The 24,178-nt window shown below is 39.7% G+C and overlaps 4 protein-coding genes across 7 annotated transcripts; 1 reads left to right on the forward strand and 3 right to left on the reverse strand.

Annotated features, from left to right (window-relative positions):
* Positions 1-1,621: 1,621 nt before the first annotated feature.
* Positions 1,622-5,187, reverse strand: thyn1 (thymocyte nuclear protein 1). Of its 2 annotated transcripts, none has more exons than XM_053422479.1 (8): positions 4,964-5,187; positions 4,044-4,102; positions 3,777-3,925; positions 3,612-3,680; positions 3,445-3,537; positions 3,253-3,348; positions 2,930-3,080; positions 1,622-2,842 (listed from the first exon to the last, which is right to left on the reverse strand). In XM_053422479.1, the coding sequence occupies exons 2-8, from the start codon at positions 4,090-4,092 to the stop codon at positions 2,796-2,798; spliced, it is 654 nt and encodes a 217-aa protein (XP_053278454.1). In that variant the 5' UTR covers positions 4,093-4,102; positions 4,964-5,187; the 3' UTR covers positions 1,622-2,795. The 2 variants fall into 2 exon arrangements, with proteins under 2 accessions (XP_053278454.1, XP_053278453.1); XM_053422478.1 differs by having other exon boundaries at positions 5,002-5,175.
* Positions 5,188-5,706: 519 nt separating this feature from the next.
* On the reverse strand, positions 5,707-8,555 carry LOC128439942 (uncharacterized). Its single transcript, XM_053422477.1, has 6 exons — positions 8,401-8,555; positions 7,121-7,447; positions 6,743-7,012; positions 6,622-6,666; positions 6,456-6,541; positions 5,707-6,186 (listed from the first exon to the last, which is right to left on the reverse strand). Exons 1-6 carry the CDS (start codon positions 8,552-8,554, stop codon positions 6,073-6,075), a joined length of 996 nt encoding a protein of 331 aa, XP_053278452.1. The 5' UTR covers position 8,555; the 3' UTR covers positions 5,707-6,072.
* Positions 8,556-10,465: 1,910 nt separating this feature from the next.
* Positions 10,466-19,167, reverse strand: LOC128439945 (uncharacterized). 2 transcript variants are annotated; one of them, XM_053422483.1, is made up of 6 exons: positions 19,105-19,167; positions 14,003-14,176; positions 13,093-13,419; positions 12,715-12,984; positions 12,429-12,514; positions 10,466-11,587 (listed from the first exon to the last, which is right to left on the reverse strand). In XM_053422483.1, the coding sequence occupies exons 2-6, from the start codon at positions 14,154-14,156 to the stop codon at positions 11,474-11,476; spliced, it is 951 nt and encodes a 316-aa protein (XP_053278458.1). In that variant the 5' UTR covers positions 14,157-14,176; positions 19,105-19,167; the 3' UTR covers positions 10,466-11,473. The 2 variants fall into 2 exon arrangements, with proteins under 2 accessions (XP_053278458.1, XP_053278457.1); XM_053422482.1 differs by lacking the exon at positions 19,105-19,167 and adding an exon at positions 17,673-17,918.
* spartb (spartin b) lies at positions 16,219-23,613 on the forward strand. 2 transcript variants are annotated; one of them, XM_053422480.1, is made up of 9 exons: positions 16,219-16,449; positions 16,894-17,741; positions 19,157-19,354; positions 20,598-20,739; positions 20,833-21,027; positions 21,121-21,279; positions 21,370-21,460; positions 21,624-21,668; positions 22,350-23,613. In XM_053422480.1, the coding sequence occupies exons 2-9, from the start codon at positions 16,899-16,901 to the stop codon at positions 22,552-22,554; spliced, it is 1,878 nt and encodes a 625-aa protein (XP_053278455.1). In that variant the 5' UTR covers positions 16,219-16,449; positions 16,894-16,898; the 3' UTR covers positions 22,555-23,613. The 2 variants fall into 2 exon arrangements, with proteins under 2 accessions (XP_053278455.1, XP_053278456.1); XM_053422481.1 differs by lacking the exon at positions 21,624-21,668 and having other exon boundaries at positions 16,226-16,449.
* Positions 23,614-24,178: the final 565 nt, after the last annotated feature.

A 24,178-nucleotide genomic window follows, 5' to 3' on the forward strand; every position in this document is an offset into this window, starting at 1 on the left:
TGTAATCAAACTGAATATGAGCTGTTGTTGTGACACTTGACTTGAAACCAGACCACAGTTTCTGTGCCTGGTCCAGAGTCGTTTGCGGCCGGCAGTGTACTGTGCGCACTGTGGGGATAGTAACTCACAGATTATGAGCCTCACACTGAGACTGAGGGGAAACTGTGACGTAAGATCCTGATGTCTGTTCAGAACAGCATTGATTCATATGGCTTTCATTAGCAGCGTGCATCCGTGCCTCCGAAATAACTAAATGTGGGACACTGGATGCAGCTGCCCTGTTTTTTCTTGTTTTTTTTATTGTGAACTTTTATTTTGTACAGCTGCAGCAGGAAGGGAAAGAAAACGTGAGCTTTGATTGGTTGTGTACCTTCCAACTGGTCCTGTTTACAGTTGAGGTAACGTTTGTTCCGTCAACATCTAATAAATATGTTTATCGCAGGAACAGGAAATTAAATAAGCTGCACGTTTTTACCAGACTTTATGGTTTTCATAATTTTTTGTGATGGCGACAGCAGTCTTTGCTCTGTATCAATTTCTCATTGCCTGTCGTGTCTTATTAATTACCAGCAGATTGCATTGTAGCGACATGCTTTTCCTATTTTAGTATTTCTAAGGAGGAATAAATATGTTAATACTGAGGACATTAATCATCTAAAGTACACAAATAAGCAGTTTCAATTTGAGATTGTTTTCAGTAAAAAATCTTTATTTATTCTTCAGATTACACACAAACACTTTATGAATACTGACAGAGCTGCTTAATTTGTGGTTTTTTAACAGATCCACTCGTAAGTGTGTTGACAGACTTGTGTTGTAGTAGTTTGATAAATTGAGGTTAAAGCTCCTGGCGAGAGGAATAAGTTTTTAAATAATCTTCAGACCGGAGATGTTTCTCTTGACTTCTGAACCGGCTCTGATTTCAAATTTGTTGTTATTTTAATGTTATAAATCATAACACATACACTAAGTTATGTTATGTTATTAATATAGATGTTTGTGTTGTAAACAAAGTAAAACAAAAACAGGGTAGAACCCAAAATAAAAGATCCTGGACCCGAGCCCATCGAAACAGGGACCGGACCCTCTACTTCCTGAACATCACCCAGTGACCCCTGCATTACAAAAGTTAACTGTGAAAGAGATCCTGTGAAAATGAGCAGAGCTGCATATTCATTACAAGCTTCCACTGAATCTTCCCAAAATTGAAATGACCTGAGAACTGAGGATCAATTAAACCAACAAACCATTTTATTTTGCATCATATGTTTTCTTTTCTCTCCTTGGTTTAGTTACTCATGTTTGATTATTCATTTTTATTACACTGACTCGGTCTGTATGAAGAATGCAAATGGGATGTTTTATGTTATATAAGATTTTAACAGGGCGTCCTGGCATGCAGCAACTTTTGATGAAAAACAGAAACAATGAAAACAACAACATAAAAAGGTCATGGTAACTTTTTTTTTTTTTACATCTAGGACTCCATAGATTTAAGGTAAAATAGTCAACAATTTAAATACATGCAATACTAAATATAACTATGATGAATTCACTTCTATGCTTGACTATTAATTCAGATTGTGATACACTGAGATGCATAATAAACCAAAGTACTGTGTCATGTTTTTATGAGTTTATTTAAAGGAGAATCCTCCTCAATGTCTTGTTTACTCACTTTGATGGAAGTTGTGATAATATGCACGGTAGTAAACACAAACAAGATGCATCAGAGGATTAAGAACAAGAGCTGAAAGGTAAAGTGCACAGTACGGGACGAGTACGACACAGGATATGAAGGTGAGTGCTTATCTCCAAGTGTGTGAAAAAACGTGTCCAGTCTGATCCCTGCCTTGTGATGTTTGATAACCAGAATGATCATATCAGGCTTTTCTTTGGAATCACAGCAACTAGGTGGGATTCTGCAGAAACTGGCGGCAGTCACAACAACAAAACAGGGACATGAAAGAACGTGTGATTAACTCGTCTGATTTGCCCCGTTGGTTTTTAACGCCTGTAGCCTCCTCTGTTTAATCCCCATGTGCTTTAAATCGTCAATTTAATGGTCACTAGTGGCACATTTATACCAAGCTAGAGGCCTAATCATTTCCATGCTGAGACAAAAAGCTTTAATTACGAGGGTTGTAAAAACTTTTGATCAACTTGAAACCCCAGCAGTGTAAACAACACCCAGTTCTCCTCGCTCTCATCTCTCATCAGGAGTTTCCATTTTACACAGGATTTGGCGCCCTCTGCAGGGGAAAGTCTGCAGAGTATTTCTTTAACATTACAAATTGCCCATTTGTACACAGTATTAAGATACTAGTATTTATTTACAGTTTAAACTACAAGCAGAGATTGAAGGTTTCCATCAATGTGGAGCTCACTGTTTTAATGTTATTTTAAGTGAGTGAACATTTATTCAAAACCATTGTTTACACTAAGTCTTTCCTACAATAAATACAGGACTTCAAAGGATGTTACAGTTGTTGACAGATACAATAAGAGTCACTTGCTTCTGCTCACAAATACAATATAAGAGCTATAAAGCATTCATCCAGTGTTTATAAATGTGTTTCAAGTGATTTGTAGCCAATTGGCTGAAGATAACTGTAGAAGTTATCTGGTTCTGTATCAATCAGAGGGAAATAAAAGGTGCCTGGGAGACACAATTAGACCAAAAACGCATTTAATAATACTTGTGAACATAAACACACAAAAAACACATTTAAAATTATTTTACAATAATTACTCTTTGGATAAACACTGGACTGATGGTCAACAAGGCTCCACTTTCACAGTGGCTCCTTGTCCTCCAAACTCAGGACAAAGTCAAACTCCTCTGTAAGAGACAAAACAGTTTGTAGTCACAACTCGTCCATGACTTTGTGATCAATTAAAGTGATGAAGTGTGCGTTTCTTCACCTACCAGTGGTGAGGGGCTGCACAGAGAGCCTGGCCCTTGTAAAGAGAGCCATGTCCTTCAGAGGCCCTCCCTTGGCGCGGTGCTGCAGGTGGTATTTTTTCAGCTCAGACAGAGGAAGGTAACGCTTCAGCATTCTTTGATACTGGACGTCGACCTGAGAGAGGGCGACAAGTTCAACCAATAGGCTCATATGAACAGTGTCGATTCAGATGTATTTATATGGCACATTAACAAAATACAAATAAAAAGGTAGTTTAATGTGAGAATCAAAAATCAATGCAACATATTCATGTGTTTGCTTCACATTAATGTCCGAGTCACTTTACCATGCTCCACTTTGGGTTGTCTGGTTTGCTGCCTGCATCGTAATGGACATCTTTCCTGTCAAACTGAGTGTGGTCCACATAAGCTTCCTTCACAATCTAAAAAAAGCACAAACAGCTGAATATCACAATGTGGCTGTGGCTTCGTTGACATTATTCAAAATATTCTCCAGCCTGAGAAATAAAGGGTCTTACTTTCATGATTCCTGCAATCCCTGGTTCCTTACAGTTGCTGTGATAAAAGAAGGCAGACTGTCCCTCTTTCATCTGCCTCATAAAGTTGCGTGCCTGTAGATGACCGATAATGTAAATGAAGATTCCTACAGGGAAATAAAAAGCTTATTTCTTTTTTTAAGCTCTACCTGATAATTGCGGACCCCATCCCAGCAGCCGGTCTGATCGGGCAGAGCCTTCAGATCCTCGATCCCAAACTTTCAAAAGAAACCAGAAGCATGAGACGATGGCAGCACGCTCACATTTTTACAACATGCACAGACTTTGCTGATGAGGCCGTCGCAGCTCCGTACCTTCACATCGATGCCGTTCTCAAAGCGGCTGTCGGGCTCAGACTTCATGAGCCAGCGACTGAACTCTGGAGAATCAGGTGACTCCGAGCTCTCCTTCGCCGCCTTCCTCTTCCCACCAGATGAGGCTGTTTCACTTTCTTCTGCTTTCTCTGTGTTGTTGAGGCAAAATAACTTATCAGACTGGAGCTTCTCCTTGCTCAGTTCCATTCCCTCTCATGTACCTCTTGTTATGGAATGACAATAAATCCTGTGGCTTCATTTGCTTACCTGACTTTGCTGATCTTGTAGCCACTCCGGCCTTTTTCTTTGGTGGCATCTCTCAAAGGCTGTAAAGAGATATGTGTTCATGTTTTCAGATGCATCTTCGTACAGTAGTTTTTTTTTAAAGATTATCCACATGATACATTGCTATTACAACTTTTTTGACTTCCTCTCTAAAGCAATTTTATAAACTGTAATTGTATCAGATGACTCAACTACACAACCTGCAGGGTGGGGGCATTGGTTTTAAAGGAGAGAATTGTGTGGGGAACAGGAACTGGTTGTTACAGTAAAATAATGATTCTTACAAATGTAATGTAACGTCCCAATAAGTACTAATCATAATAAACTAGGCTAACATTTGCTGTTGGTACTGATAATAACAATGAAAGTGTCAGAGCTGGAGTCAGAGATACCTGCAGAATGAGGAGAAAGACCAAGATTTGCTTAATAAAATTAATTAATACACTTTAGTTGATTTTGATTTTAAATATTACAATAATTAAAAAAAACTAAACCTTTGCATTTGTGTCTTTATGTACACAAAACTAAAGTTTGACATAGTCACAAGATGTAAATAGAAATGGGTTAGGGTAAGGGTTGGGGTATTATCAGGGTTTTTAATTTGGAAAATGCAAACATTTCCAGGAAATTTAAGTCAAATAAATATTTAAATTTTTAAAGAACAGAAATCAAACGGGGTGAAATAAAGTCTCATCGATATTTTGCTTGAGGAAGTTACAGCAATCACTGTTAAGTAATATAATTCTTCAACATGGCCCTGAAAAAAAAACTTCTCATGAATAACAAAACAACGGTGCCCTAAATTCTAACTTAGTGAGCATCTTCCTAACAAAACTGTACACGATCTCTGGTATAGTTTCCCTTCGGTACAGTACAGTTTTTCCTCGGTAGTGAAAGCTCACGTTAATAGAGGATCTCTGACCAGGAAGTGAACCCTTACCTCCTGAAGCGGTGGATCTCTGCCGGAACACGAGGACACGAACCCGGACACAAACAGTCACTGCGACCGAACAACTGCAGAAGAACCAGAAGATCTCAGCCTCGTAAGCAGCGACGAGACGTTCCCGTGTTTACATGTCGTCCATATTTAAAATGAAGGCGGGTTTTTTCTCATTCTCCTTCCTCTTCCGGGTGGCAGTCAGCCTTAAAGGGGTAGTTCACCCAAAAAGTGAAAATTCCCTCATTATCTAATAACCTCTATTATGAAAGTGTTTGAGTCCAAAAAACACTTTTAGGAGTTTCAGGGGTAAACAGTGTTGCAGCCAAAGCCAATGCAATTGAAGTATTGTGAGTAATTATTCAAATATATATATAAAAACAATGTTAAAAGCCTCCATGCTGCTTCTTTGGTGTCATCCGAGTGTTCGTAAGCCCCGGACATTCATATTCATGTTTTTAACCTAAATGTCCATCTATTATCCTCCTTCTGGAGCTGTGCTATGTATTTTACTAAAAACTTTTGAGTGTTTACTCCCTTCAGTGGCCACACTAACAAGTTTCAAACACATAGTCTAATTGCAACCTTTTTTTTTTTCAATGTTTTGTTGATAAAAACTTGAAATGTACAAATATACGTATAAAAACAATCAAGCATATGTGTACATTAATGAATAATATAATAATAATAAAAGACAAGAACAATCAAGAAAGTAAACATTTTCTTACAGATAACACGTCACCATTGTAATGTATTAGAATAACAGCTGGATCAGAAGAACATAAAGATACAATATAAAATATTCCTGGTTTTGAACGACAAACTTCAAGAATCATTAAAATGGCTGAAAACTGGTTAAATCCAGTCCACACGATAAAAGTGACTTTTTATAGAGAACGTTACAGACTGTGGGCAGTGGTTTAAACTAAATCAAAGTTTCATCTGGGAACTTTCCCACCTTGGACTCTTTTCTATCTAATGAGAATCACATTATTACGAGTGACTTTGTTTTCACAGCAGAAGGTTGTATCAAATGATTCATGTTATAAATAGATCGACGTCAATGTGACTCTACTATTGTATGAATGTGATGTTGGCATTGAGGCTGCTGGGATCAGCTGAGGGTCCAGTAGAAGAGGAGGGAGCTTCCCCAGTGCTGTAGGCCACTGCATCATCACAAGCCTGGATCTGTAGGATATACAATCAAATAATCAGTCAATCAATTAATCAATCAGTCAATCAATCTGTTTAACACCTTTCATCAGGTTAGTGTAGTTAAATGTGCTTCACAAAACACAACAAATACAAATGTTGATAAGGAAGTTTGATAAACATGGAATAAAAAAAAGACAATGGGATGTATTACACAGCAGGTCAGGATGTAGCAAGGTTAACATAGTGATCGAGTTAGCGGAGGTATAAAGTGACATTTTAGTTTTATCTGTGAATGTTCCCACCTTGTTTCCTCTCCATTTGATAAGAATCCCAACCAATATTACAATTGTGACACAACCCACAACCAGACAAATGTACCACCACCAGTCTGTGAACAAAATGATAAGAGCTTTAGTTTCCTGTTCATTCCAACTTCCTGTATTTACACATGTTGTTTGTTAACATTACCTGTTGTCATCTCGTTGTTTCCTGGAGCTGGTTTGTTCTTTCCTCCTTGAGAAAAAGAAATGTATCAACAAATGGAATTTTCTGGATTAGGAGCAGTTCCTCGTTTTCTGTGTTTTCTCACCTGATGACGGAGGGATGAAGGCAAACGTTTCCTCTGTGTAACCATCCATCACTTTACATGTTAATGAGCCATAGTTCTTCATCTTGTGAACAGAATGGGATTTTGAGAAGCTCACAGTGGCCGAGAGGCGAGACTGTGATGTCTTCAGTTCTTTGTTGTTCTCATCGACATCCATATTCATAAACAGCCACTTCACTGTGAGGTCACTTGTTTTAAATGTCGACACAGAGCAGGTCAACATCACCTCATCAGTTCTCTCCTGCTCAGTCACTGGTGATGATCGAGATATTGTGAGAGAAAGATAACATGAGTGAAACTATGTCCTTCAGAATGATTAGAAATATCATAATGTTTTTATGACGAGACTCTTTTACTCACCGTTGACAACAGAGATAAAAACCTCATGATTTTCATCGGTCAGGACAAACTGTCTGCAGATGTAATCACCAGCATCTTCAGCTGTGATCTCCCTAATAACCAGAGAACAGTTTGCAGCGAGACGTAGTCGGTTTGCTTTAGATTTGGAAATCACAGATGCAATGAGCTGGCCTTTTACAAACAGGTGTGGTGATCCATTTGTCTCTGAATCATAGAAGACCCAGTCAGTAGCTCCACAGTTCACATAATCGTCTCTCACATTGTGACAAGGCAAAGTGACTTCAGCTCCAGCTCTGATGATGAGGGAGGGAAATTGGTCAGCGAGCGCTGTGGAGGAAATGAGAGAGAGTGTCGTGTATTCGTTAGAGTAAAACATGTTGACATGTGCTTAAAACATAATGATAGGCTTACACTTATGGTGCTTGCCCTCTGGACACTCAGACATTCTCAGAGAGTCCTCCAGATGTTTATCTTATTTGCACTCTACCTTTTGGGATGGCCTTTGACCTAGGGAGTTGTCTTGACCAGCTGGTGGATAGAATGTTTTTGACCAATGTGTCTTCATGTTCGGACACAAAAACGTGCCCTTATTTAGTAAGTCATGGGAGGAACCAATGTCCCTATATAACTGTGTGTAAGACCCCTGCAAGTCAGATTTTCACCATTTGGCTGTGTGATGTCTCCAGGTATACCATGGTGCCCGTCCTGACCTGTGAAACTTCTGTGTAATAAACTTTGTTATACTGAAGGTACTAGGTCCTCGGAGTCCTTTCTTCATCATCAACAACTTCTACAACATCATCGACCTCTCGGCTACATAGAATATACGATAAGAGACAGCAACAATGAAACTAAACTAAGAGAAAGACTCATATTCGCATTCACTTCTGAATGTGAGGATTATTTTGGACATAATTTAGTAAATTAACACAAAATGGAGCATGACTGACAAGATAAACCTGAAAAACATCATCTACAGTTTTCTCCCTTTCTTCGTTTCTGAATTTGAGGAAATTCAGACTTGAGATTTGCGACAGGCCAAAAACCTGAAACCTTGACATTTAACCACCAAATCCAACCAGTTAAACCATGAGTTAAATGGGCAGATCAAAATATGAGGAAGGATCCAGCACATAAATATAAACAACTACAATATAGTACTCATAAATATCAGTCCCCTGAATGTGCTAGACTTGTGCCACAGCACATCAGTGAAGCTCTTCAATTTTAAAAGCAAACACAAACAATCTCTAAACTTTTGTAAGTGTATTTATTCTCACCTGTAAACGGAATCAGCACCAGTAGCAGATGTAAAGATATTTTAATCCGTTTGATTTCATCCATTCTTCTTCTTTCTCTTTTCTGCTTCTCGGTTCTTAGTAAAAGGTGGAATGTGGCGTTTACTTCCTGTTGATCAATTCCTCTAAGTGACATGTTTCCTCTGTCGTCATGTGCTAGTTGCATGTAGAGAAAATATAAATCAGCACCGACTTTCTCCCGTTGACCAGAGACTGTGAACTAATGTGCAGCAGGCGACTTTTAGATTTAGACACTTGTCACTCAGTCACATGAGCGAAGCAAATATCAGTGGATTCAGTCCAAATAAAGGATGACACCCGTCACCTCTGGAGCAGTTTCACATCTGGAAGGTCCAGACTGGAAGGTCTCTGGTTCGACTCCTCGCAGTGACAATAAAAACATACCTGGATGGACAACCCCTGCATCTGTTCTAAAGTCCAAAGAGGACTCTCCCTACCCTCACTGTTTAAGTGCCCCTGAGCAAGGCACCTTACTCCCCCAACATCTGCTCCCCGGGCGCCGTGCATGGCTGCCCACTGCTCTGTGTGTCCTGCTATGTTCACCAGATGGGTCAAAAGCAGAGGACAAATTTCCCTCACCTGCATGTAGTGTGACTGTGCATGTGTGTTTGGGATTAATAAAAAATGTATCTATTGATTTTTTTCCTGTGTTAAAAAAACAATAACAAATTGCAAACTTATCTTGAAGTTACTGAATTAATGTAGCTTATTCAGATTCATATTCAAACACATGGAGCCAAGAGCTGTTTATCCATTTGTTCAGGTCACATGTGCATGGAAGATTTTTCTGTTTAAAAACATTATTGACTTTGGCTTCAAAATGTTCACGTGAATCAGATTCTGTGGTTTCCAGCTGTGGATTGAATTTAGTTTGCCTGTGGACCAATAAAGTAAATGAATAAGTAACCGTCCGTCATGTCTCAGAGTCATTGTCATATATGGTCAAATCTTTAACTTCACTGTGTCTGAAAAGATGTGAACACGTAATTCAGTGTGACGAGCATCGTGGTTTCTTATGAGGAAACGAGAGGCTGCCTCCCACTTCCTCCTCATTTATTAGGAAAGAGAGAAATTAAGAAATGAATCAGTCTTTATAATGAAATCGGTTGCTAACACACAAACAAAGATACAACAAAATCAGCATTAAACTCAACAAGAATCTGACCTTGGGTCTGGTTATAAAGTAAACTTTTTTTATTTTCTAACAAGAGTTACATGGAGGGGGAGTCAAACCCCTGTTTTAGATGCAAACTGTAAATAGAATCAACCTGTCTTGATTATTGAATTTCAAAATGGATGATTTGAATGTGGAATAAAAGCAACTGCAGGTGGAACCAAATTCTTTTTTATTTCTATTTGCTAATTCTAGGCAACACAGATTAATTAAGTTTAAAGTTCAGTTTGAATTTCTCATCCTGATATGATTGATTTAGTTAACAACAGTAGAAAGAAAAGACAATTTCCCAATCCTACTTTTCCTGAGACACTAAGATGTTGAAAACACACAAAAGACACAACCTAGACTTGCGTTAGAGACCATTAATTCAATCGGGGGGGTGGGGGGGGGGGGGGGGGGGGGGGGGGGGGTAATTGGTTTATATAGAAAGCACATGCATGATTTGAGCTCTAAGAAATACATGTCAGTAGTAGGGGAGAGCGGGGTAATGTGAGACATCGTGTAATTTGAGGCACCCCCTGTATCTAGCCAACGGAACATATGTGGTCATGTGAACATTATGTTTTTAAGCTCCTCCCCCCCCCCCCCCCCCCCCCCCCCCCCCCTTGCCATGAAGGAGAAGTTGGTGCTGGTGCTGTGGAAAGTATGTTTTTTCACAAAAAATTGTTTTTCGCATGTAAAAGTACATTTTTTCTTGCTCTGAACTTAATCAACTTTTGTGTCAAAACAAATTGATTCAGGTAGAAAAACTTATTTCATTCATGTGGATGAACTTCCAACTTCCAATATTGTTTTTTCTTATTGATTTTCTTATGTGTGTTGTATTTATTGTGTTTTTATTTTTTTATGTTTTTATGTTTTTATGTTTTTATGTTTCTATGTTCATTGTATGCACCAATAACCAGAGCAAACTCATTGTAGGTGTAAACCTACTTGGCAATAAATACTTTCTGATTTCTGATTTCTGATTTCATATAAAACCATGTGATTGATGCTAGCTGAAGATTAGCCTGAAATGCTAAGAGATGTTGTTTTTTCTTAAAGGGTGGCTGTGGGGTAAAATGAGACAAATGCTGTGGGGTAAAGTGAGACAGTGTCTCCATGAAGCACAAGTTAAGTTTAGTCTTATATAAAATATTTTAGTGTAATATTACATTACATATGTTTTATTTTGAATGTCATCAATTTTGTGGAAAAGCCATCATGCCAAGAAACTATACACCAGGAAGACAACCTGGGGCCAAACACCCCTCCCAGAGATGGAGAGTGCAGCCGCTGAGGTCATGCAAGGAAAGAAGTCCTTAGAAAAAGCTGGAAGGGATAGAAGTACTTACAAAAGTACAAAATGGCTTTTGAATACGCAGAGAAAAACAATATCCCTGTCCCTGCCAATTGGACAGAGAAACAATGTGCAAGTAAGCTAGGGTGTGCAAAAGATCACATGAATCTTAATAATCATAAATTTGCTTAATTGACCAATCCCCATGATTCTGTTACTAGTCCGACATTAGTTTTGGAATGTGTGGTTGTCAATCTACCTTTCAGGATTTTAACTAGTACAACATGTTTTGTTATTGTAGTTTTAAAGTGGAAAAAGTAAGTGGATCACTTTACCCCGAAGCTGGGGTAAAGTGAGACACAAGTCCACTTTAAAAAAAAAACAATCATATTTTCACTGCCCTTTGTCCTGAAGACATTCTGATCATTTCCATTGCTAGGAAACATCCTGAATTAATGGGAAATGGGTACATTTGACTGATATATCATTTTAGCTCGCCTAGAGGGGAGCAAATGTAAAAAATGTCTCACACTACCCCGCTCTCCCCTATAAATATATCGATGTCAAAAGTAACCCATCTATTGTATGATGGTGACGTTGGCATTGAGGTTGCTGGGATCAGCTGAGTGTCCAGTAGAAGAGGAGGGACCTTCCCCAGTGCTGTAGGCCACTGCATCATCACGAGCCTGGATCTGTAGGATATACAATCAATCAATCAGTCAATCAATGAATCCATCAGTCAATCAATCTGTATAACACCTTTCATCAGGTTAGTGTAGTTCAATGTGCCTCAAACAGCTTCTTCCCCCAGGCCATTAGGATTCTGAACAAACAACACTGACCCACTGAACAGTTAAAATGTACATTCTGCTCCCCCATTTATACTTACTACACATATATTCATATTATTTAATTTAACATTCCTCACTCCTTCACCCTGTAAACTACTGCCAGCCCTTCTTTTAAATTTAAATTGTTGCACTGTTATATGTCATATGTTATATGTTATATGTTATATGTTATATGTTATATGTTATATGTTATATGTTTTATGTTATATGTTATATGTTATATGTCTACTGCATAGCTGTTGCCTGCCAGGTCACAGGAATTTCACTTAGCTGATGACGCTGTCATTTTTCTTCATGTGACCATAAACTTTGATTTGAAAACACAACAAATACAAATGTTGAAAAGGAAGTATGATAAATATTGAATAAAAAAAAAAGACAGAACAGGATGTGTTACACCGCATGTCAGGATGTAGCACGATTACCATAGTGACAGAGAGACAACTCAATGCAAATAATAATTAAAAAGTGAAATCGCCCAATGCAGTGCTAACAAAACCATCACATTATAACAACATCTATCAAAACACAAACATAATCCATAACTTGAACTTTCACATTAAAACTTAAGAAATTTTGATGACATCATTATTTCAAGGGCGTTACTACAAGATAAATAAAAACTTGTCGGAGGTATAAACTCTATAAGTGACATTTTGGTTTCATCTGTGAATGTTCCCACCTTGTTTCTTCTCCATTTGATGAGAATCCCAACCAATGTTACGAGTGTAGCACAACCCACAACCAGATAAATGTACCACCACCAGTCTGTGAACACAAAGACAAGAGCTTTAGTTTCCTGTTCATTCCAACTTCCTGTATTTACACATGTTGTTTGTTAACATTAACTGTTGTCATCTCATTGTTTCCTGGAGCTGGTTTGTTCTTTCCTTCTTAAGAAAAGAAATGTATCAACAAATGGAATTCATTGGATTAGGAGCAGTTCCTCGTGTTCTGTGTTTTCTCACCTGATGACGGAAGGATGAAGGCAAACGTTTCCTCTGTGTAACCATCCTTCACTTTACATGTTAATGAGCCATAGTTCTTAATCTTGTAAACAGAATGGGATTTTGAGAAGCTCACAGTGGCCGAGTGGCGAGACTGTGATGTCCTCAGTTCTTTGTTGTTCTCATCCACATCCATATTCATAAACAGCCACTTCACTGTGAGGAGACCGCCTCTACATGTCGACACAGAGCAGGTCAACATCACCTCATCAGTTCTCTCCTGCTCAGTCACTGGTGATGATCGAGATATTGTGAGAGAAAGATAACATGAGTGAAACTATGTCCATCAGAATGATCAGAAATATCATAATGTTTTTATGAAGATACTCTTTTACTCACCGTTGACAACAGAGAAAAAAAACCAAGATTGTTCATTGGTCTGGTCAAACTGTCTACAGATGTAATCACCAGCATCTTCAGCTCTGACCTCCCTAATAACCAGAGCACAGTTTGCAGCAAGACGTAGTCGGTCTGCTTTAGATTTGGAAATCACAGATGCAATGAGCTGGCCTTTTACAAACAGGCGTGCTGATCTAGTCCTCTCTGAATCAACGAAGAACCAGTCAGTAGCTCCACAGTTCACATAATCGTCTCTCACATTGGGACAAGGCAAAGTGACTTCAGCTCCAGCTCTGATGATGATGGTGGAATATTGTTCAGCGAGCGCTGTGGAGGAAATGAGAGAGAGACAGCAACAATGAAACTAAACTAAGAAAAATACTCATATTTTCATACACCTCTGAATGTGAGGATTACTTTTGACATAACTTTGTAAATTAACACAAAATGGAGAATGACTGACAAGATGAACCTTAAAAACATCCTCTATAGTTTTCTCCCTTTCTTCCAGTCTTCGTACATTTGTTTCCAGACTCAAGAGGTCACTCTGACACTTGATCACTGAAATCTAATCCGTTAGGTTTTCATTCGAGGAGACAACTGGTCAGTATTTGAAGAAATTCAGACTTGAGATGTGCAAGAGGCCAAAAACCTGAAACCTTGACCTTTAACCACCAAATCCAACCAGTTAAATTTGAGTTAAAGGGCAGATCATAATATGAGGAATGATCCAGTACATAAATAAACACAACTACAATATAGTACTCATAAATATCAGTCCCCTGAATGAGCCAGACTTGTGCCACAACACATCAGTGAAACTCTTCACTTTTAAAAGCAAACACAAACAATCTGGTATTATTCTTATTATTCACACGGATACAGTTTTTGTAAGTGTATTTATTCTCACCTGTAAACGGAATCAGCACCAGTAGCAGATGTAAAGATATTTTAATCCGTTTGATTTCATCCATTCTTCTTCTTTCTCTTCTCTGCTTCTCGGTTCTTAGTAAAAGGTGTAATGTGGTGATGGCTTCCTGTTGATCACTTCCCCTCAGTGACATGTCTCCTCTGTGGTCAAGTGCTAGTTGCATGTAGAGAAAATATCCATCAGCACTGACTTTCCCCCGTCGACCAGAGACTGTGAACTAATGTGCAGCAGGCGACTTTTGGATTTAGTCACTTGTCACTCATTCACATGAGCAAAGCAAATATCAGTGGATTCAGTCCAAATAAAGGATGACACCCATCACCTCTGGAGCAGTTTCACATCTGGAATTTTCTATTTTACAGGTGGTCGAGCTTGAATTTATGTCACATGTTTATTGTTTTTTTCCACACAGTCAATGGTTTTTTCCTTTGTTAAAAAATCAATAACAAATTGCAAACTTATCTTGAAGTTACTAAATAAATGTACCTTATTCAGGTTCATTTCAAACACATGGAGCCAAGAGCTATTTAACCATTTGTTCAGGCCACATGTGCATGGATGATTTTTCTGTAATAGGATTTGATAACATTATTGACTTGGGCTTCAAAATGTTCACGTGAATCAAATGAGATTCTGTGGTTTCCAGCTGTGGATTGAAATTTGTTGTGGACCAATAAAGTAAATGAATAAGTAGCCGTCCGTCATGTCTCAGAGTTATTGTGATATATGGTCAAATCTTTAACTTCACTGTGTCTGAAAAGATATGAACACATCATTCAGTGTGACGAGCATCGTTTCTTCCATAGAATCGAGAAGCTGCCACCCACCTCCTACTTATTTATAAGGAAAGAGAGAAATTGAAAAAGACATAAATGTATCCAAATAAAAGGTATGGTATATTGATTTATATTCCAAAGAGAACGGATAGATTTCCCTTTCCCCTTAGACCCGAGCAGAGCAAAGAAGACCATCTCTATCCGGCTTCACGGGCTCATTGCATCATAGCAACAACTTCTCCATACTAAAAAACAAAAACATTGCCATCATCTTCATTGTCACAAAGCCACAGTTGAGGATGAAACTTTTGTAAGGGTGTAAATGGCCCCCAAAAAAAATTAAACAGGAAAAAAAAAAACATGCACTAACTGTACTAGGGATGGGCTTTTAAAGGACACAATAATGTGATTTTGTGTGGTTTGGTTAATCACTCGTCCTTGAAGTTATATCATTAATCAAATTAATGAATTATTTGGTGTCTAATGTAATCCCTGCTGTGTTAGGATAAAACATTTTGAAATGATTGGATTTTATCTAGAAATTTGGAGGACAAGTCCTTTATTTCTTATTCTCTAATAGATTGTATATATTGGAAAAATCCCAAACAACAAATTTGTACCAAAAAATGTAATTTAAACAATTCAGTTTGGAATTTATTTTCTTCTGAATTAAACAATAGTGGAAAAAAGAAAATAACAAAATAAAATTGAAAATGCCAGGTCAGCATTTTAGTCTGGAAGTAGAGATGTTGGGAAACAAAAACACATGACCCCCCCTTTCTGGAAGAAGACAGCAGGAAACAAAATTTTCTGAATTTATATCACAGCGCTACCTATATTGTTTTACTGCTGTCACCACTTAAAATACAAATTATAGGTAAATTATCACAACTTTCTAATTTTCTACAAATTTTTGCAAGAATTTGAGCATGTTAAAAATCCAATTCATTTGCCTGAAAAAAATTAAATAACTAAAACTCCAATTTCTAGGACACGATGTGTTTATACGTTTTGATAGTTTTAATATAGTCCTTGAATTCACATAAGAAATGTTGAATGTAATGTGAATTTAGGAGTTTGTTTGGTTACACTGCATTTATCTGTGTCATATTTACCAAATAGAATGAGAATATAATTGTTTGGTGCTTTATTGTGTGCATGAATAAATAATATATTAATAAAAGAAAGTAAAGATTAAATTGATAGATTTCTTTCACAAGGGATCATGAAAATAAAAGTGAAGTTGGTCAAATGTACCAACTAGAATCAACCAGTTTACTTATTGAATATTTAATCACAACCAGTTGCAACAAGGCGGCACCGATGTCGTCATGCTACTCCACGTAAACTTCCAACTATTCCTTTCAAAATAAAACTCAAATCCAACTCTCATCGGCCGCTTTCTTCGCAAAGCAAGCACTACCCTGTCCCGGGAACCCTTACTTTGAAAAGGACATACCGGACGAGTTCGACGTCACTTCTCTCCATCGAGCACTCGCCTGTCAAAACACAACGTGACTTTACTTCAGGGAAACTTCAGCTGATTTGACTCTGAAGCATTTGAAGATCACAACTCCGACACAATCGTTAGCTACAACAGAGCTAACCGGCTAATCGAGCTTTCCTCTGGTGGTGTTTCCGCTCACTCGGGTAAGCATGTGTTAGCTAATCGAAAAGGAGCTAAATGCTAAGTAGCCCAGACTAGTTATATGACGCCACCACACTTAACTCTGTGTTTACGTCTGATTTCTGTTGCTACAGGTCGCAATGAAATGTTGATGTGACTGAGAACAGATGGAGACACGAGACTGTAGCTGCAGCTTTATCAACATTAGCTTGTTTTTAGCTTGTTTTTAGCTTGTTTTAGCTATTTTATCAACACACAAACTAGAGCCACTATTCTCTGATAGGACTTGACCTCTGAGGGATTAACACATGTTAAGTCCAAATGTGCAATGTCAGTGTCAGCACATGTTAATAAATATAATACTAATAATAACTTTATGTGTGTTGCACTTATCTAAACAATGTTACAAAGTGCAAAGATGAGATGAGTACAACTATAAATAAAGCCAACAACAAATCTGGTTTCAGGGGGAATGGAGAAGGCTAAACAAGATGCATTCGACAGTGCCCGACTCCAAGTGATCAAAGATGGCTACGAGAGAGCCTTCGAGTGCATCAACGAGGGACTGACGGTGGACGAGGCCGGAGACAAGGCCCGGGCCCTGGAGCTCTACAGGCGGGGGCGGCAGCACCTCCTCAGGGCCATCAGCGTCCCCTCGCAGGGGGAGGAGTGTGCGGGCGGCCCCTGGGAGTCCGCCAGGCAGATGCAGCAGAAAATGAAGGAGACGCTGAACAACATCACGACCCGTCTGGCCATACTGGAAACCAGCTCTGACCTCCCATCCGCCCCCCTGCTGAGCGCCACCTCCGAGTCTGGCCTCGCTGCTGCTGGCATGTCTGCAGGAGGCCTCTACCCAGGTCTCCCAACCAAAGACAAGCCAGAGAGGCCAGCTCCACCAAATGTACTTTCTGCTAAAGGTGATTCAGCAGGAGCTGTGGGAGGGAAGCCTGCATGCAGTGGTGCAGGCCTCCCCCTCTCCCCCACCAAGCAGCCAGTGGGGCCGGCCGAGCAGCCTCCAGCCTACTCCCCTCAGGCGGCCGACGGCCACCTGTCCATTTCTTATGGAACGGATGAAGGGGAGATGTCGATGGTCGGGGATGAGTTCTACAGTCGCACCTCCAACACCACGCCATCCCCCCAGAGCATGGGTGAGGAGGGAGAGGAGCTGCTGTACATCCCTCACGGGGTGCAGATATTCTTTGTCACACCCGAAGGTCAAGTGAGCGCTCCGTCGTACCCCGGTTACCTGCGGCTGGTCAGGTTTACTGGTGATCACTCCGACAGCACGCCCAACCGCCCACCCGCCTTCCTGCAGGTAAGAGGAGATAAATATGGTGTTGTTTATGTCACCGTGCTAAAATGTTTACTCCCACAAAGCTTGGGAGGACGGGAGAAGCAACTCTCATGAGCAATCGAGTCAGTGACGGCGAGTGAAATGTCATCACTGCTCTGTCACCAGTTCTTTTCGTGCCCTTTAACCTGATTTTGTAAGATGTCTGCTCGGCTCATCAAGTCCTTTTTGACTGTGAGTCACTGGCGGCCTGATATAGTTGGTTAATGATCTCTATCCCTTGCCCTATGGACGTGATCATGTGAGCGTCGGTGACTCAGTGCCCTAATCCTATTGGGTTTATGCCTGTGATGTCATTCCCTGGGAAATCCCCAATCAGTCTCATTCAATGATGCAAATCTGGACAAAGATGGGACTCCAGTCCTGTAAATTCCCTTTTTTAACCGGAAAATTAATGTTAATTTACTGATTTGATCTGATTGAATTTTTTCTCATATTTAGGAAACGCTTGACAGGACCTGGATATTCTTATTTAACTGTCCCACTAAAATATTCAGGTGAAAGTTGCCACTGGACACAGAAAATAGTTTATCTTTAATTCTGATAAGTCCAGAGTTTTTGAGAACCTAAAACAGAGAAGATGTTGCCGGAATCTCACTTTCCACAAACACACACACACACACACACTATAACCTTTGTTTCTCTCAAACAACAGCAGATTCCATTTTCTTTTCTTAATCTCATGTAATTGAATCTATGAAAGGCACAGAAAACAAATCCGCCCACATTAAGTTGCAACTGCTCCTTTGTCCCCAGTCTTAGTACTTAGATAAGATTAGAAATTACACAAAGCTCTGTCAACACCTCGATTTAGGGTTTTCATGAGGGGACAAAATCTAAACTTTGAACAGTTCTGTATTGTTTTGGGGAAAGTGGCTTCCTGCTCTCAACAGCTAACCCACTGACACTAGTGGGTCATGAGACTGTAATTTGACCCCTAACTGGGGAATTTCCCAGGTGGTGTCGCCAGTGGGTGACATCAGGGATTCACATGAGTGAAAGGAATTCTCCAAACCCTGCTTTCACTCTCATACCCTTTAATACTATTAGACATGCGGCAGTCAGAGGGAGACAGTGTCCACTGGTTGGACTTTCTCTTTCAGACGGTTCACTGTGTTGCACCAATCAGTCTCCATTAAATAGACTCTTTATGTTCAGTTTACATTTCAAAACCAGTAAATTGGCATAAAACTTCTTTGTAGATTTGATTCCTAACCCCGTCTTAATTTTTACCTCCATATAAATTAACCCATTGTTGTACTTTGCTGTATATATTAGCATAAAAAGAACATTTTGACCTGATACCCACTATGACATCATATATTACCTATTTCTTATCAGATTTTCAAGCAGTCTGTATTTCTCTCTCTTCCTTGCAGGTGTGCGACTGGCTCTACCCACTCATGGCCGTGGACTCTCCAGTGCTGCTGTGTAACACTGGGGTGTTTATGTTTCCGGACATGATGGCACCAGCTCCAGGCTACTACGTCGGGGTGGTGCTGTCCTCTGAGCTGCCCTCTTCAAACAGACAACTGTTCCAGGACCTGCTGTCCCAGATGACAGATCTCAGGGTTCAGGTCAGTTGCTGCAGTGCAGTCAGATCTGCCACAGCACTTTTTCCTCATTCCTCATTCCTCTCTGAATGTATTTCTATTAATTTTAGATCAAGGATCAAGTATTTGAAAGCACCAATGAAACGTTACACGATGCCTTTTTGCAAATCCGCTTGTGCCAGTGGGGAAACAGAAAGTTATTTCCGGCAAATGCATGTGAGGTCAGCTGTATCTCCATTTAGTCTTTTCTTTAAAAGCTGAGATTCTAAATGGACCCTTTTCATTCGGAGCTTTTCCAGTCTTATCAACCACTCAAAGCACTTTACAGTACAAGTCACATCCCCACCCACATTCATACAGCGCTGCACTTTTTGTTATCACATTCATAGACATCAGAGTTACATTAGGGTGTTCAGTGTCTTTCCCAAGGACACATCAGTATGCAGACTGGAGGAGCTGCAGCACGAGAACACCAGAGCTACAGCTGCTGATGTTGACTCAGCAAATCAGCATTTCTCATTAAAAAGAATGCGAGTGTCAAACTGAATAGATTAGAATACTTTGTGTTCTCTAACTATGTTGTTCACCACTCTTTTCAAAATCAGATTTTGCGAGAATAGGAAACTCTTATTTTCCAACCATGAAAAAAGATGGTCGCTGCTGTTTTATGTGATGTTTTTATGCTGCAGACTCCAAACAGCTTCGGCCTCTCGCTCCTACTTACTTCTGAGCTGGCACACTTCCCCAACTTCCCCCTGCCTCAGCATTGTGGGGATTTTAGACAGGCAGGTGAGCAGAATTAATCAGTTCTAATGCTCTTATGTGCAGCAGCTATAGAACAACCCTCTGCATTTCGGCTGAGAGACAAGTGCCAGTTCAGCCATGTTGGAGACGCTGGCTCAGATTGATGCCAAACCAGGTCATTTCTGATGCTTGCAGTCAGGCTAGTGATCTTCACTGATGGATGTGATTCCCTATCAGCAAGTAGGAACTGTTGTGTTGTTTTTGTTTTTTGGGTCAGGTGGAAGAGTTGAGGTTTTCAGCACAAAAGGAGGTTGTTGTCTTATTATATGTGTGCGGCAAAACAAATAGTGCATTGTGATGAGAAACAAAGAATAATGAGAGGAGCTGTTGGGTGAATTGGCGGGAGGTGAACATTTGAACGGAGACGTGTACAGCTTGCACAAAGTAGCCGACAAGTAGTTTCTTATTTTTACGCCCTCATTGTTGGTCCTGCAGTTGCCAACCAATGTGTCTGTATCATCAGGATCCAGATGAAGCAGCAGAGGCCATCAATCTCAGTCAGAAAGTGCCCATTGTCACACCTGAGGAGACTGCACCAGCCGAGGCAGAGGAGGACAAACCTTTGCCCGAGTGGAGTGAGAAGGTGGCGAGTGGGATCCTGACCGGTGAGATCACGATGCCTCTTCAAACTAGAAACTTCTTACGCTTCATTTTACATCAGCATGATTTAACTCGGTGCGATCCTGATGTCCTTCCAGGGGCCTCCTGGTTAAGCTGGGGTCTGGTGAAAGGAGCCGAGTTCACGGGCAAGGCCATCCACAAAGGGGCGTCCAAGCTCCGAGAACACATCACTCCAGAGGACAAACCCACCCACGTCAGCCCCACGGTCACCAAGGGCCTCCATGTGGCCAAGCAGGCGACGGGTGGAGCTGTCAAAGTCAGCCAGTTTCTAGGTGACTACATCGTCCTTCTCCAGCAGGTTTCCACTGACCTTGCGTTGTTATTTGGCAGCGCACGTCTAATCCAGTAATGCTGTGTCACTGCAGTGGACGGGGTGTGTACCGTCGCCGGCTGCGTGGGGCGAGAGTTGGCGCCGCATGTGAAAAAACACGGAGGAAAGCTGATCCCGGAGTCTATGAAGAAAGACAAGGACGGGCGCTCCAACATAGACGGAGCTATGGTGGTGGCGGCCAGTGGAGTGCAAGGTAGACTTTATCTGCACTCTATCATTTCTGAGAGGAAGTCGTTCATTAGAGACGCTCACATGCTTTTTCATTTTGTGTGTATTTGCACAGGGTTTGCAACCATGTGGACTGGTTTAGAAGTGGCAGCAAAGAACATCACCACCAGCGTTGCATCAGAAACGGTCACAACAGTCAAACACAAGTAAGTTTCCCCTCTTTGTTTGACTTTGTACTGGTCTGACCACCGTCACTCGCTTGAATAAACAATAGTTTGAATGTTTTTGCTCGACACTGCTCACCTGACCGGTTATCGATGTGTAAAAAACATGCACTCACTCGTTTTTCCTGTTCAATTTACTTTGCAGATTTAGGGGTCTTCAAAACGACTTTGAAACACCTAATGAGAAGAAGTGTGTTTTTTCCTAATTATGCACAGCTATTTAACTCTTGACACCGCTGATCATGAGCATGGCATATTTTGTTTTCTTCCTTGATTTAGCTCTTGCACTCAAAAGTCACCTGCACTGGCCCGACTCACTCTCTCTCTTCTCTGTGTGGAAATTCACACGATGTTGCCGCTTCCACTGAAATTTCTCCCATTTCTATCCCACCTGATTTTAACATCTTCCCATATTGTATGAATTGATGCTACATCTTCCAGTGATAAACAGACAATCCCATATGGTTTGATTATTGATTTTAACAAGCTTTATATCATGAGAGAATATATCCTTTTTTAATTGTCAAGGGTTTAGCCATAAACACACATTCCCATTTGCTTATTACCTCTTTGAATTGGTTCTTAATTTAACAATTGGTGTCATGGGAAAATGGTATTTTTATTTAGACCATGAAAGATGATTGTATCCATATTGGCCACAGTCGCATCTCTGATCCACCGCTGAAGAATAATTCAGATTCCAATTCTGGCAGATCTATTTATTTGTGATTGTGCACTTGCATGGGTGAAAGTTCACGTACAGCATGGCATCTTTACAATCCTCCTGCAAGAAATTAATGAATTCTCCCCAAATCCTCTCTCTCTCCCGCCTCTCGCTCTGACCTCTCACCCAATCTGACTTCTGATGAAGGTACGGGGCGGCAGCGGGTCAAGCCACAGACAGCGCTGTCAACTCTGCCATTAACGTGGGCCTCACTGCCTTCAACATCGACAACCTGGGGATCAAAGCTGTGGTGAAAAGGACTGGGAAGCAAACGGCAAAGGCCATTTTGGAAGACTACAAGCTTCAGGAAAAACCAGAGAACGGGAAGCAACTGGAGAAACTGGACAAGTAGCCGACAGTGCAACGTTCCCCCAGCAACGCCTTAATACGTAAAAATAAACGTTTTTATTCTTCTACCAAAGGAATCTATATTTAATATATTTGATTTATAAAACACATGTAGAAGACCACTACTGTTATATTCATATCCTCTTTATCCTTTGGTACAACTCTTGAGCACTTTAAGTTTTATGCAAAACAAGGTAGAGGGACCTAAATGTGGAGAAACTGAAGGTTGGATAACCCAAATTAAAACAAGATATATATATATATATACACACAATATAATATCAGGTACGAAGTAACACTGCGGTTTGTACTCTGAACTTGTTGAGTGGTTTTTGTCTAAACACTGGAATCTCTCTTTGATCTTTAAGACGCATCTGTGTGCGAGTTGGTAGGGTAAGTGCAATTTGAGTTTAAGAGAAAAAGACAGTTTTATGTTAATATATTAATATAATAGGATTATACTTTATATATAGATATATATGACTGTTTAAGACCAAAAGCCGTTGCTAAAGTGATGTTTTTCCCCGAGGTGTTGAGATGAGAAGTTACCACTGCTACTGACTGTGCCTGCAAGTATCTAACAAAATGTGAAATTGAATGTTTTGTGAAAATGATGCTGTCTAACTTGTTCGAAGTCTATAATGTATTTTTGTGAAACCTTTAATATGTAGCAGGAGCTGTTGCTGTCTAAATCTGTAAAGCAGATGTGTTCCTATTCAGTCTGCTGTGCTTTCCTGTACATTTCAATACACATAAATACACATGTTTCCAAAATGTTAATGTTTGTTCATATAAAAAATCTATTTAGATTTCTTTTATTTTGATGTATGGACTAAATATATAACCAAATGTGAGCTTTCAAGTATGATGCTAACTTTGTTTCTAAGCCAGATATATATATATTTTTTTGAGTGAAGTGATCTGGTCTGTCCATTGTTAACCCGCTCTGCAGGTAATTCTAATTTTCAGATGTGTTTCTAGTTTTTGCAGTGACATTTATTTACCACATGAAATACTGAAACTTTACTCAAACAAGTAATAAAATGTGTAAAAACACTAGAAATCCAGTGTTTTTGTTGTTTTTTATATTTGGAAGTCGATCATCTACTTGGTGCCACATTAAGTAAGAGAATGATGAATTGATACAGTAGAAAGATTACATTTGCATTTTTATTCTGCTATATTAAATGACAATAATGCTGCCACCTAGGGGCTGTTTGCTTTATAACCTGCAAATTATCTCAGAATATTAGATTAATCTGAGGGTTTATTCTGTCAATCTTTTTTTTTATAAAACTTTATCAGGGTTTGTAGTAACTACTCTATAACAACAGCTGTAAGAACAAGTTTAAGTATTTTATTATTTGTATGATTTATGGGGTCAAGAGGGAATTTGTGAGCTGCTGATTCAGCTGAATTGTATCCAGAAAATAATCCCAGAATATTAGATTTAAATTTGGGATAAATATCACTTTTTGATGTTTTTGGCTGAGGGGCTGATCGCAGGGTTTGCAGATCAGTAACAATTTGTATAATTGAAATACAGAAACAGAAAGTAATACTTATCCAACCGTGAGACAAAAGCAACAGTCTTCCAATAGTAATTTTTTTTAAAGTGTCTGCTAAAT

Source organism: Pleuronectes platessa, chromosome 5 (assembly GCF_947347685.1).
Source record: "Pleuronectes platessa chromosome 5, fPlePla1.1, whole genome shotgun sequence".
Taxonomy (NCBI): Eukaryota; Metazoa; Chordata; class Actinopteri; order Pleuronectiformes; family Pleuronectidae; genus Pleuronectes; species Pleuronectes platessa.

What these genes read in the sequence shown, in the direction of transcription:
- thyn1 (XM_053422479.1), bottom strand. Translation starts at nt 4,092, where the DNA reads ATGCCACCAAAGAAAAAGGCCGGAGTGGCTACAAGATCAGCAAAGTCA. An exon ending in ACAACCCAAAGTGGAGCATG is followed by an intron (nt 3,081 to 3,252) that starts GTAAAGTGACTC and finishes GCCCTCTCTCAG; the next exon opens with GTCGACGTCCAGTATCAAAG. An exon ending in TGTGCAGCCCCTCACCACTG is followed by an intron (nt 2,843 to 2,929) that starts GTAGGTGAAGAA and finishes TGTCTCTTACAG; the next exon opens with AGGAGTTTGACTTTGTCCTG.
- LOC128439942 (XM_053422477.1), bottom strand. Translation starts at nt 8,554, where the DNA reads ATGTCACTTAGAGGAATTGATCAACAGGAAGTAAACGCCACATTCCAC. An exon ending in CTTCATCCCTCCGTCATCAG is followed by an intron (nt 6,667 to 6,742) that starts GTGAGAAAACAC and finishes CTTTTTCTCAAG; the next exon opens with GAGGAAAGAACAAACCAGCT. An exon ending in TCAAATGGAGAGGAAACAAG is followed by an intron (nt 6,187 to 6,455) that starts GTGGGAACATTC and finishes TATATCCTACAG; the next exon opens with ATCCAGGCTTGTGATGATGC.
- LOC128439945 (XM_053422483.1), bottom strand. Translation starts at nt 14,156, where the DNA reads ATGTCACTGAGGGGAAGTGATCAACAGGAAGCCATCACCACATTACAC. An exon ending in TTTTTTCTCTGTTGTCAACG is followed by an intron (nt 12,985 to 13,092) that starts GTGAGTAAAAGA and finishes GATCATCACCAG; the next exon opens with TGACTGAGCAGGAGAGAACT. An exon ending in TCAAATGGAGAAGAAACAAG is followed by an intron (nt 11,588 to 12,428) that starts GTGGGAACATTC and finishes TATATCCTACAG; the next exon opens with ATCCAGGCTCGTGATGATGC.
- spartb (XM_053422480.1), top strand. Translation starts at nt 16,899, where the DNA reads ATGGAGAAGGCTAAACAAGATGCATTCGACAGTGCCCGACTCCAAGTG. An exon ending in GCCCACCCGCCTTCCTGCAG is followed by an intron (nt 17,742 to 19,156) that starts GTAAGAGGAGAT and finishes TCTTCCTTGCAG; the next exon opens with GTGTGCGACTGGCTCTACCC. An exon ending in GGCGAGTGGGATCCTGACCG is followed by an intron (nt 20,740 to 20,832) that starts GTGAGATCACGA and finishes ATGTCCTTCCAG; the next exon opens with GGGCCTCCTGGTTAAGCTGG.